Source organism: Lycorma delicatula, chromosome 11, assembly GCF_047948215.1.
Source record: "Lycorma delicatula isolate Av1 chromosome 11, ASM4794821v1, whole genome shotgun sequence".
Classification (NCBI taxonomy): Eukaryota; Metazoa; Arthropoda; class Insecta; order Hemiptera; family Fulgoridae; genus Lycorma; species Lycorma delicatula.
In genome coordinates this window covers 59,322,456-59,335,694 of record NC_134465.1, presented here as the reverse complement: position 1 = coordinate 59,335,694, position 13,239 = coordinate 59,322,456, and the positions used below count along the sequence as shown (strand labels likewise).

At 30.3% G+C, this 13,239-nt stretch overlaps 1 protein-coding gene across 1 annotated transcript in view; it reads right to left on the bottom strand.

Moving 5' to 3' along the window:
* Positions 1 to 13,239, bottom strand: part of LOC142331929 (uncharacterized) — a 57,960-nt gene that overhangs the window by 8,867 nt on the left and 35,854 nt on the right. The window contains exons 8-12 of the mRNA XM_075377982.1: positions 12,399 to 12,611; positions 9,646 to 9,765; positions 6,402 to 6,485; positions 3,411 to 3,623; positions 1,774 to 2,166 (exon numbers count right to left, since the gene is read on the bottom strand). Of these exons, the coding sequence (XP_075234097.1) occupies positions 1,774 to 2,166; positions 3,411 to 3,623; positions 6,402 to 6,485; positions 9,646 to 9,765; positions 12,399 to 12,611 (1,023 nt within the window). The remainder of the gene's footprint in view (positions 1 to 1,773; positions 2,167 to 3,410; positions 3,624 to 6,401; positions 6,486 to 9,645; positions 9,766 to 12,398; positions 12,612 to 13,239) is intronic.

Below are 13,239 nucleotides of genomic sequence, written 5' to 3'. Positions count from 1 at the left end.
TGAATGAATAAGACTGAACAACACCAAAATATTTTAAAGAACAAAATTGCATCAGCATATTTATTTGATTCACAGTGTAGAGAGAATGAGGTGGATTGTTGAACAGAAGGAAGTGTGAAGCAACAAATAATTTAGGAATATTGATTAGCAAGAAAATATAAATCTATATTTACAAGATATATTATTAGTAATAATACAAATGATCTGAAAGAGACTTATTTTCTCCATAACAACTCCATACTAAAAATAAAGAGGAACTGTTTTAGAACAATGGTACTAACACATATGACTTTGTGAATTCTGATTGGCCAGGTTGATGTAATAGTTTTCTGTGAGTGTTCTCAAGGATTGTTGTTGATTCACTGATAATTATAGAACTGGATAACAATATTGTTTCCAAGTCATGCTTACACATCTCAGTGAGGTGCTTCATTACATATTACAAAGTATGAGATACAGACAGTTGAATTCTTGTGTTCTTATCCTAAACATATGCTTGCTGTGCTAGAAGAAAATAATGGAGACACCTTAAATTAATGCAGATATATGTATAAAGGCACATTTAAGCTGAACCTGGTAGTTTCATTTGAATGGTGCTCTCTGTTTTGTTAGCAGACTTCTTAAGAGTTTACAGAAGACCAGGAGATACACTATCAGAATTAAGTGAAAAAATAATTTTAATACTTTTAATTATTGTTATAATATATTTCAGTATTTCATGTTAGTATATTTTGTTGCAGTTGAATTAATTTAACCTTATAATAATAGTTGGTCCCTGGAGATTGTTAGTTCTGTAAGAGACTCTTCTTAATTAGGTCAGGGGTATACCGAGTAATGATGCAGAGGTCATTATAATAGTAATAGCCATAGGGAAGGAAAACTGATGTGTAACAGAAAATGAAATAGCTACCGGTCTGGCTATGAGTCATGGATCAGTATATTGGTTTTTTTCATGATGTTCTGCAGTTCATAAAAGTGTCTTCAATACCAGCAGACAGTAAAATTGAAAGAACTGCTTGCTGGTGAACAGCTTGATGGTGAACTCTTGCGATGCTTTGAAGGAAATTGTACTGGAGATAAAACCTGGGTTGTTTCTTACCAACACTAAACCAAGAAAGCAAGTAGCTTTTCATCTAAAATGAACAATCAGCAGGAAATGTTACACTGAATTTGTTTTGGGAGATAAATAATCAGTAATTTTAGAGCACTACGTATTTATGGGGATACTTTAATTAATGCAATATATGCAGGTCTCTTTAAGAATTATCTGCATCCTGTAATTAAGTTCAAATGATATGTATTTCTGAGCATAGTTGTTTTGTTGCAACATGACAAAAGTCCAACTCGCTACTGTCTATTCAATTGTTGCAATAATCTATTTCTGAATGCTTTATATATCCATCATATCTGTCAGACTTCTAGTGATTTTCATGTCTTTGGACTGGTCAATGAAGTGAATGAAGGCAAGTCTTTAAGCTCTGTTGAAGAAATGAAGTTAGTTGCAATGCTCTCAGACAAAGTGGCTATGCTCTCAGTGAAAATAAATTTTTTCTAGACGTATCCACACACTTCCAGAAATGAAAAGAATATTTAAGATTTTCAATTGACTTTTCCTAAAAAAAAAGATTTTTAAGTAATTAAAGGAATATAGAAAACTAAAATAAGGATCGGGTTATCATAAGATAAAGTTAAGCTTACTTTTTAAAGAAACAGAATATAAGAAACATCAGTAAAATTGATTACATTATATGTTATTAAATAAATATTACTTACAATGTCTGTAGTGGAATCAACAACAGTTGAAGTTATAGATGATTCGTCAATCTCAACTACCTGCGAAAAATCTATGTCATCAATATTAGAAATTGATAATCCAGCTGAATTAGTTATAGTGGATGACTCAGTAACGGTTGTTATTTCTAATTTATCTATACCAGAAATTTCTAATTTAAATTTTTCACAATCATCAGGATCTGGTAAAAATACAGCTTTTGTATTACTTCCAGAAATATCAAAAGATATTCCTTTACTATTAGATACTATAAATCCTGGTATATTAAAATTACTGACACCAAAAATTTCTGAAGTTATTTCTGATTTTACCTCAGTAGATTTATAAGATGATGAAAATATGTCATCATCATCATCATCATCATCATTGGTTATCTGAAAATAAAATAAGCATTTTATTTACAATGAAAGATTAATCTTATATGTAAAAAAAAAATGTTTCTGGCAGGTGGTAGGAATTGAGGCAACTGCTCTATCAGTTTATGTGCACTGTTCACGAAAAAAAAGAAGACATTTTTTTCTTTACGAGTTACAATATAATTTATATTAAAAAAAAAATGGTTTTTTGTCCCCACCTGTTTATGGATTTTAATCAAACATCATCAGAAACCACTTTAGCCAACTAATGGGGGCATTAATTTTACCCTTTGAGGAAAATTTTGAGATATGAACAAACATACATATATTTGTCTGGAATTATTGAAGGCTAACATCATGGTTTTTGTTAAAGGGGTCAAAAAATATCAAGATCTGGAAAAAACCCGAGAAGCAAAATCTGACCTAATTAGCATACTTAAAAGTATACTAACTTTATATTGTATAAAGTATAGCTATTCAGTATAATTGCACAGCTGGAAAAGTAAACAATTCAAAAACTATAAAATAGCATTATTAAAATGCAAATTAAAATAATGTAGGTTTACTGAATTCAGAATTAAACATATGCATATATTACTAAATAATTTTAATTATTTATATAAATACATAAATTTATTCAATTAAAAAACACAAGTGCAATGACCAAAGTTAACCAGAAAGTCTATAAATAATAATTATATTTTTTAACAATTAGGTATGTAAAACTAGAACTTACTCATATCTTCAGTATAAAAATTACTCGTTACTCAGTCTTTTTTTATATTCTCTTTTTATATTTATTATGTCTAGAATATTGTTTAATACTAGATTGTATAAGTGAATATTCTTATAAATTGGAAAAGTAGATTATGCTAATAGAAAAAACTAACAAAAATTTACTTAAAATCTAAAGTTTGGCGGCCATTTTAATTGTTAAATAATTATTTTCCGTAGTACTGAGGGAAAAATATATAAAAGATAATTTTTCTCTATTATCTATTGACGATGATTATGTGACAACTGGCTATCTAATGTTAGATTTTAAGTAAACATTTTGTAAGTTGTTTTTCTTTTGTTATTTAGTTTTCCAGTTTAATTCAATACCTGCTAATCTTAACTTTATCTACTTATAATTACATATATATATATTTTTTCTTATAGTAAATAAATTTTAGGCTGGCAAAAGAAAACTAGTGGAGAACATTTTATTTTACTGAAGAAAAACATTATGTACAGTAGTTTTACTTTAAAAAAATACTTACATAATCACTTTCAAACTGCTCTATACTTGATTCATCATCTGAATACCATTCTCCTGTTTGTATATTGGAATTAACAAGTTTAAATCCATCAATACCACCAACCGATAATAATAATTGACGACCAATCTTTGTTCTTGTGATACTTATATTTTCAATGCCACATAAAAATAAACCACCATTTTGGTTTCCTAATTCGAAATCTGTAAAAAAGCTCTGTAAAATAAAAAAAAGTGTAAATATTTGCCAAGGAAAATATTTTAGGTCTTTTTTTCTAAGTTCATCACTCAGATTAAACTAAAAGCCTGTAGGTCCTGCAATATTTATAATTTATAGTTATATATATAGAATGAATGAGAGTATAAATATATATATATATTTATATATTATTTCAAAAAACAACTTAATCACCAAACACACTAATAGAGAAACCTAAAAAAACTACTACCAATAGCTGACTTTTGTGGGATCCCGCATCATCAGTTGGTACATAATTTTATAATTACATTAACAAATAACAAAAACAGAAAAGAAATAAAAATTTAGAAAACATTCCAGTTTGGCAGTGAAGCTGTGCTATTACAAATTTTGTGGTTGTTAGGGTTTATTTTTTCTAAATTTTCAACTTTAAAATTGTACATTGCAAATTGCACATTAAAATTAAAATTGTTAAAAGATCCTTTTCCAATTAAATCAAAATAGAAATAAAACTAAATTTTTTTTTCAACATTTTTTGAATATTAAAAAAAAAGTTTTATTTCTGTTTTGATTTAATTGGAAAAGAATTTTTTAATTTTAATGTGTAATTTGCAACAAAAGATTTGAAAAATTATAATGTAACTGATTATGCGAGGTACTCGCGAAAGCACTCTTGCATGGATTTGGATTATGGAATGAGGTAGGTGAAATCCAATTTTATTTTATTTTATTAATTCTGTACTCGGGTTGATCGGATTAATATAATTTGTATAGTGCGTAGGAATATGATTCCCGAAAGGATCAATTTTAGAAAAAAAAAAAACATATATATATATAAATATATAAGTGATATTAAATTGTAATAAAAACAATTTAAAAAAAAAAAAATTAGTTAACTGAAATTCAGGTTATCGGAAATTATCATTAGAAAATTAAGAGGGTAATCTACATTAAAGAACCAACCAGCACTTTAAACAATTATAAATAAATTGAAATTATATTATTTAAATTTTTAGTATAATATACGAGAGTAAGTCAATTATTATCCGTAATGTAGTTATAAATTTTATTGCAATACAAATAGGAAACTTAAATGTACATCATTTTTCAATGTAGTTCCCTTGTATTTCAATGCACTTGGTACATCATTGCACAAGCTTCCTGATGCCCTCATAAAAGAAGTTTTTCGGTTGAGCTGCGACCCAGGAATACATATATCACTTCTTTCACTGTTTCGTCCGAGGTAAATCGACAGCCCCTTAATGCCTCTTTGAGTGCACCAAACAAGTGGTAGTCAGAAGAGGCAAGATCAGGACTATACGGGGGATGAGCCAGTACTTGAAAGTTGAGTTTCTGAAGCGTTTCAGCAGTACGTGGACGGGCATTGTCATACAACACAACACCTTTCGACAGCAGTCCTTGGCGTTTGCTTCGAATTGCAGGCTTCATTTTGGCAATAAGCATCTCATTGTAACACGCACTGTTTATTGTCGTACCCCTTTCCTCATAATGTTCCAGTACTGGGCCTTGTGAGACCCAAAAAACCGTTAGCATCAGTTTTCCTGCGGATGGTGGGTCTTGGAACTTTTTTTTTGCAGGGTGAATTTGGATGTTTCCATTCCATACTCTGCCGTTTACTCTCCGCTCGTAATGCCATGATGGATACATGTTTTGTCATCAGTGATAATTTTGTCTAAGAAGATGTCCCGTTCGTTACCATAGCGATCCAAATTTTTTTGGCAGATGTCCAAGCGCGTTTGTTTATGCAACTGTGTGAGTTGTTTTGGGACTCATCTTGCATAGAAATTATAAAACTCAAGTCTGTTGTGGATGATTTCGTAGGCAGAACCGTGACTAATTTGCAGACGATGTGCCACTACATCAATAGTTAGTTACTCGTCTTCTTAGAAAACCATGTCACGTGCACGCTCAATGTTATTTTTATTTGTGGTGGTAAAGGGTCATCCGCCTCCTTCGTTGTGCGTCAACACTTCTCCTCCTTTGTCAACACTTTTGCAACCATTTTTGAATTTTTCAATTCATTCATAAACACTCCGTTGCAGCACCACACTTTTCCCGTACTGTACTGAAAGTCTTCGATGAATTTCGGCCCCTAATACACCTTCCGACCATAAAAACCGGATCACTGAACGTTGCTCTTCTTTGGTGCAAATAGAAAGCGGAGCAGCCACTGTTAACAGCAGGGCAGCCATAATGGAACTAACCTAGCACCATCAAACCTGCACAGACATAATAACAATTAAACCATGCATGCATCATCTACGCAACACGACAGTACTACCAACATAAACAAAAATATAACTAAACTGCAGATAATAATTGACTTACCCTCGTATATACTAAATTTGGATTCAAAATTCAAAGAAGTTATTCATTTTTTTTCTGTTTAGAAAAAAAACAGGTTGATGGAAAATAAAGCATTTTAGATAAATAGTCACTGGACATTTTTTTAAAGTTTAATATAAAGAATTATTTCCTGAATTTGGCATGATCTTTGTAAGAATTCTGTATATAAAAACAATATTTTCCTTAATTTAAATCACACTTGTTTTTACATTAGAAATTTTTATTTAGACAATTCTTTACAAATTTGAGAAGAAACTGCAATTAAAAATATAAAAATATAATCTAAATTGTTATGATAAAAATTAAAGCTACATTCAGTCAAATACAATGTGTCAAACAATGTTAATTACTCGTACTGTTGTAAAAAAAATGTACCCATCTGTAAACAATTTCACTGCACTAATTAAAAGAACAAATAAAAATACTTACACTTCCTGAATTTATTATGTTTTGATAATCATCATCTAAATATGAATCATCAATAATTTTAGTGTGTGATGAATGTTTCCTAATCTGAAATAAAATATAAATAATTGCCTTTTTTCTTCAAGAATTAAATTAATTCTTAAAATCTAATTTACAAAATAATTATAATCTGTTATGTTGAAAAATTCTATGATTAACATAAAGTAATTCTGGCGAATTAAGTAGTGTGTGTATAATGCATTGTTTTATTACAGAATGGTTCATTAGTTTGTTTTACAACATATGTGAATTTCTTATTGCTGGGAAGTAATGAACACCACCTCAGATACAAAAAGTTTACTTTTTCTGAGTAAATCTGATTTACTTTCTCTGAGTATAATGATGTTTACTGTAAAATTAACTCCCTGAAATGAACGCAATGATGGTATCATTTGAATGATTGAATAACATTTGCATTTCATTGGTATTGGGATGCTAATAACAATATATCTAACTCAGTGAAGATGGCAACAGGAAAATTTCATTTCTCACTTATTCTTTTAAATTTGTCATGGAATGCTGGATATTCCTGAGAGCAGCTTATACATTTAGGGATGACTTGTGTGATTCATATCAGGTTGTTGTACAACTATTTCATTTATGACCCTTAATGCATTTAAAAAGTAAGGGAAATTAAATTGTTTAAATTGTTTTATAAGCATACTTTCAATTATTAAAGTCACCTCAAGATGGGGATAAAATCTGATTACAGGTTGTAGTTCAACCTGTACTTACAGGTTGATTCTTTCAAATTTCATTCAATTCCAAAAATAGATAAGGATGTTCCTTAAAGAATACTACTTTTGTTAGGTTCATTAGTTTCTTTGTAGTAAAAATTTGTTGCTATGAAAATTTTAGCTGATCAGTGAAAGCTGTTAATCAGTAATAAGCTACAGTTATCCTGGATTAAGACTCCTCAATCTCCCAGGGACAAGACTAAGATAGATATCCACTGTCTATTGATGGCCTTGAATCTCACTTTTGGTGGGGTTGTTTGTCTTATGCATTTGATTTATCACCTAATAATTAGATTGTCTGTCATCATTCACCTTTTTACCGAAGTCTTAATCCTTATCTTTGGTTTAATTTCAGTTAGGTTATATTCTCGTAGAGAGTATCACATATATGCTCATAGAGTGTCCCAGAACTGGGACACTCTATGAGCTGGAACACTCTCAGAACTGGTGGGGCGCAGTGTGCTTCACCATTGAAGATCTAAACCAGAAATTTTACTTCCAGTCTGGTGTCCATACAGTTAACTAAAATGGCTTTGCTGTTTATCAGCAGAGTTAGGATTTTTAATCTTCCATGATCAATATGAATCATCATCGTCATTTTTCTATACATTCAGAAAGTCAGTCATTCCAGGTTGGGTTTTTCATATTCTATTAAGCATATCAATAAGTTTAAATCATACTGTTTACACTCTAATTGATGACTGCAGAGAATACAATGACTGAAGGATTATAATCTCAGGAACTGAAGGTGTTACAGTTGTGAAAATTGGTTTTTAGACTTAAAATATCTATTTTTAAAAATAAATTACACTTGTTTCATCATTTTTCAAAAACTGAATTTAGGGTGCGACAAAATTTTTCACAAAACTATGTAATCCAAAGGTATTAGTTATGAAAAATGGTATTTAAAATTTTATTTGAAAACAGACACATTTTCATCATTTTTCAAAAATACAATTTTGGAGCAAGGAGCGAACAAAAATTTTGTAAGAAAATTCTAAATCTCACAAATATATAATGAATGATTATATTCTAGAAGATGACTTCGATCCACTTTCTCCATCTTTTTATCCTTTAAATTTGATGTGAAATATTGTTACTTTGTCACTGAACTTATTTTTAATAAGAATGTTAAACTTGCTTAACCAAGGGAATACTGGCCTAACCATCTATAATTTACATTTGTAAGTATATGAACAAAAGGTGCAAGCAGATGAGTTTTGCCCTTGAAAATAAAGGTTTATAAAAATAGTCGGTACGTAAGCAGTTCTGAGGCAATGTGGAAAATTTTCCCCATTCACAAAAGGTTCCCAATTATTATGCATCTCGCTGTCCACTGAAAAATGGTTCATGATTTATTTTAACTTGAATATCTCTGGATAAAGTGAACAAGCCACCTAAAACTATCCTCTTAGCTTTCTTTGAAACATATAGAAGCGACACCTTTGCAAAGACTTCTGTATCGTAAAGTTCCCGTTTATTTTATGTGGAAGAATAACAGATTGAAAGGAGGAAACAGGGAAAAATGGCAAATGTTGGCCTGGTGTAAAGAAGGACTCATTAACAAGGAGGATTAACAAGCATGTACACTATCCACCCCAAAAACACAATGTTATTACCACTGCTTGCTTTTACCCATTAAAAATAATCCAATGTTCCTCTTTATAACTTATTCTAGGTATGAATCCAAATTCCACGAAATCCAGGTCAATGACTGACTAGTGGACATTAAAGGAAGTATTTTTGGAAAGGCTTGAAGGATGGATTTGCTTTAGATAAACATTTCTGCAGGTCTTATATAGTATGTTTGGATTTGTTAATGTTAACACATTTAATTGTGGTTTGGAATATGTTGGATGTTATATAAGCCCCATAATGTTTTTGTGAATATAATTAAAAAAAAAAAAAATTATCATTTAAGATGTTGTGTTAATGAGAATTAATATATTGGCTGTGGTAGCCAACCTCTTTAGTGGAATGATAGCATCTCTGCTTTTCATCTGGTAGGTCCTGGGTCCAAATCGCTGTCAGGCCCTTTCATTTTTCATATGTTACAAAACTTCATTTCATATTAACAGCTGATCAGCCTGTAGTGTTTGCTTTAAAAGGAAATAAATAATAAAAAAGATTGATTGTTTTGCCTTTTACAAGACCAATGTTGAAACCAGAACTGTACACTTTAATAAAACACGTGACAGTTTAATAAGCTGCATGTTACATTATTTAAAATGAATTTTGTTTTAGCTGAGAAGGTTGCAGTGTTTTGAGATTTCCTCCTTATTCTCTGGAATTATATTTATATTCTCCGGAATTATATTTGTTCTTTCTTCATTCTCCTAGGTCTGTCACTTCAAACTCATTATGGTATATATCAAACTCTACCAACATAAAATGAATGTTTTACATACACTTTATTGTCAAAAGACATGGATAAAAATATCTCAAAAATTAATAGTGAATTTAAAATTTACCTTTTTCCTTCTTATGATACCAGTTTCTGTTATAATTAATGTGTAATAATAATCATCATCATCATCTTCCTCGTACATCCATTGTGCTCCATTCAGAGAGGATGAAGCAAAAAAATCATCCTAAAATAAAAAAAAAAAAACATATATGTTCACAAATGTAGCTTTCAGAATCTTTCAGTGTTAAGTTTTTAATACTGCTATCATGAATTTCAAATGTAACAGATGATGTAGTTCTACTATTATTTAATCAATATGGTTCAACATGTAGAAAAATTTTTCATTTAACCTACAATTATAAACAGTTTTTAATTCACAATGTGTGAAGCTTGCAACCAGAATAAATTAATAAAAGTCAAAATTAAAAATTAAAATAAAATTTTGTTCATATAGAAAAAATTTTATTCATATAAAAAAAATTTTATATTCAAAAAATTTAAATCTTAATCAATGTATTAGAGGGTCCCTGTACTGCATATGATAAGGTTTGCTCCTACATTCAATATTGTCATTTATTTTTAACAGACCAGACATGTTCAGATTATTATTTACATAGAAGTAGAACAATGTCATTCAATAAATTTCTCAAGCATGCGCATATAAAAGCTTTTGATCATTTATTCCAGGACCTGAAAATTATAAATGGTATAAAATATTTAGTGACTAAAAACCTCCAATTCTGTTCTGCAGGGAATTTTATTCTCTATAGCAGGTATATAACTCAATCACAGATGTGTTATTATTTTGTTGAAGGAAAACCTTGATTTTGGAATTATGTAAAAGATTATATGAATCAACAAAATAGAAGTTTGGTGTTATTAATGATATGGTGTCCATTTCATCCCATTTAAAGTGTTTCAATCCTAGTAAAAGCTAGTTGCTTTTGTACAGGTTTGAATACTGCCGGCCTCCGTGGCGCGAGTGGTAGCGTCTCGGCCTTTCACCCGGAGGTCCTGGGTTCGAATCCCGGTCAGGCATGGCATTTTTCACAAACGCTATAAAAACATTCATCTCATCCTCTGCGGAATGAATTGCTTGAGTGCGGACCCGGAGGTAAAACAAACCAAAAAAAAAAAAGGTTTGAATACTAGACAGTGGCCTAGTATTCAACTGCCAAAGTATGTGTGTACTTTGGTGGTTGGGGTTCAATTAACCCCACTAATCATCATGAGTGGTTGGGGCCTGAGTCTGCACAAGACTGTACATCATCCTCATCTTACTAGGCCCAGGGGGGAGGTTGATTATTGTTCAATAAACAGATTGAAATGTATTAATTAGGAAAAATTAAAAAAATAACTAATTTTGGTTATTGTTTTTAAAGGAATTATTTTATCATAAAAATACAAACAGAACTTAAAATGATTGAATTAGTAGAACGTTTTTTAAAAATAAATGAATTGCATAACTTGACCGGTATAGCTGGAAATCTATCACTTTCTATTGTAAATGTTATCACTCTCGAAATGATTGCTGCTTATAATTTTTTTTTTAGTTAGAAAACAGATGAAAAAATTACTGAGAATTGACATTGAAGTAAAATGTACGAAAACCTACTTGCAAATTGTTTTAAGTATACTCATGGTGTTGCAGCTATGTGTGAATGGGTGTTAAAATGAAATAAAAGAAAGCTGAAAATAGGCTGTATTTTTGTTTTGTACTTGCAAAAGCAAGTACAAAATGAAAGCACGAAAGCAAAAGTTTTGTAAAAATTTTGTGGATTTATTGGTAAGAGCTTTCTAGTCCTAGGAAGTTGATTTCTATTACTTTCCACGTAAGTCTAATTGACTTTCTTCAGTTGTAATGGAGTTCATGAATAAACTCCTTGTTGATTAGCACTTACTTTTGCTATTTATGACAGATACTTGCTTCATCACTAGTAACAGTATGATACAAAAATGATTACTCTGCTTATTGGTAGAAAAGTGTTGAGATTGTCTCTTTCACATTTTCTTGTACTCTATAAATAGAGGTTGAAGAAATGATTTGGAACAAATCATTTGCACCAAAGGTGTTCACCAATCATTTTGTATGAGAAAGACCTTAAAATCTCAAGAAATTACTTTTTACATCAGTCAGTATTGATCTGTTTATCTGCAAATTTCACTTTTGATTTTTTACTTCAATTCTTCAATCAAAGAAACAGTTGCTCAGAACAATTTTTTATGTGAAAGTTTGATCTTTCATCAAACAAAATGCATTAATTTTCTAACACTTGATTCATTAATGTGCTATTTACTTTATTTATCTATAAACTTCTGTAGAGAGATTTTTTCTTGCATTTAAAAATTATATCTAATTTGAATTTCACTTTTAATGTGATTTCCAATTTTTGTGACTAATTTAAACTCTGAGGAAAACGATAAGAATATATTAATTTAATAAGTCACAAAACTCATTCAGCCTTAGCCAATATAAAAGGTAATAACTTTTTATCATTGGTAGAAGGTTTCTGAGCCTACTATCATGTGCAATCGTTCTGCAATTTCTGAATGGCCCTTGTAAAATAAAGAGAAAAAAACTAAGTTTTATAAAAATAACATTCTAAAAAAAAAAGTTTAATTTTCTTAAAACAGTCAATTAAATTATTTTTCATTTTTGTTTAAATGGTCTTACTGTAAAAGAAATGAAAAAAAGATATAAAAAACATAATGATTTTGCTTATAAAATTTATGTAGACACTACAAAATAAATGTACATCTAAATGATTTAGTTGTATAGATGTTTAAGATGATGTATATAAATAAATTATTGTATACCTTCGTGATTTCTTCTGAATAAAGTGACTGTGTAAAAGTTCCATCTAATACACCATATTCGTTGTAGTTCACTGATGATTCTATGACAAATCTATCAACTTTACCAATCGATAAAGACAATGTTTCTGCATCTAATTCTGATCCACAAATATTCAGTCCATCAATTCCAAAAAGTTCTACAGATAACTTTTCTTGTTGCCTCTGCTGTTCTTCCTGGAAATAATTTTAAAACACATTTAATTTTTTTCAATTCATAGAATATTTAATAAAAAAATAAATTATATATTTTTTAAATAGAATAATGTTTGTATTTGCAATTGACTTAATCTTGTTTTCACGTTAAAATGCCTGAGAATTGCCCATAATTGAATTCTAGTAATGGCTTCATTGCATTCAAGCTAATGAGCCCTGGGTTTACATTTTAAATAAGTTGACTGAGCATTCAGGTGAGTTTTGTGGTAGAGAGCTAGCATATATACCATTCATTGATACCATTTAAGACTTTGGGGGTTGGTGTCCACACAGCTCTTGCCTCTGTAGTTTTTCTTCCCTCTTCACACCAAGCTGCTGAACCTTTTACATATGAGGTGTATTCATCACACCATGGGGCATATTCAACACTACACAAATTACAACATATACCTTTACACAGCAACACAACAACATCTTACACTCATCAACCCGAGGTGGAAACTATTGCGATGGTGGGTGGATGCCTTTACATAGTGAGTCTCAAATGATACCCTCTGGGCATCAGGGTGAGCCTAGTTATATGCAGCCCTAATTCCAGTATGTACACGCTCTGCTGCAGTGGTCTGCTAAATTGCCAGTACTCGTGGGA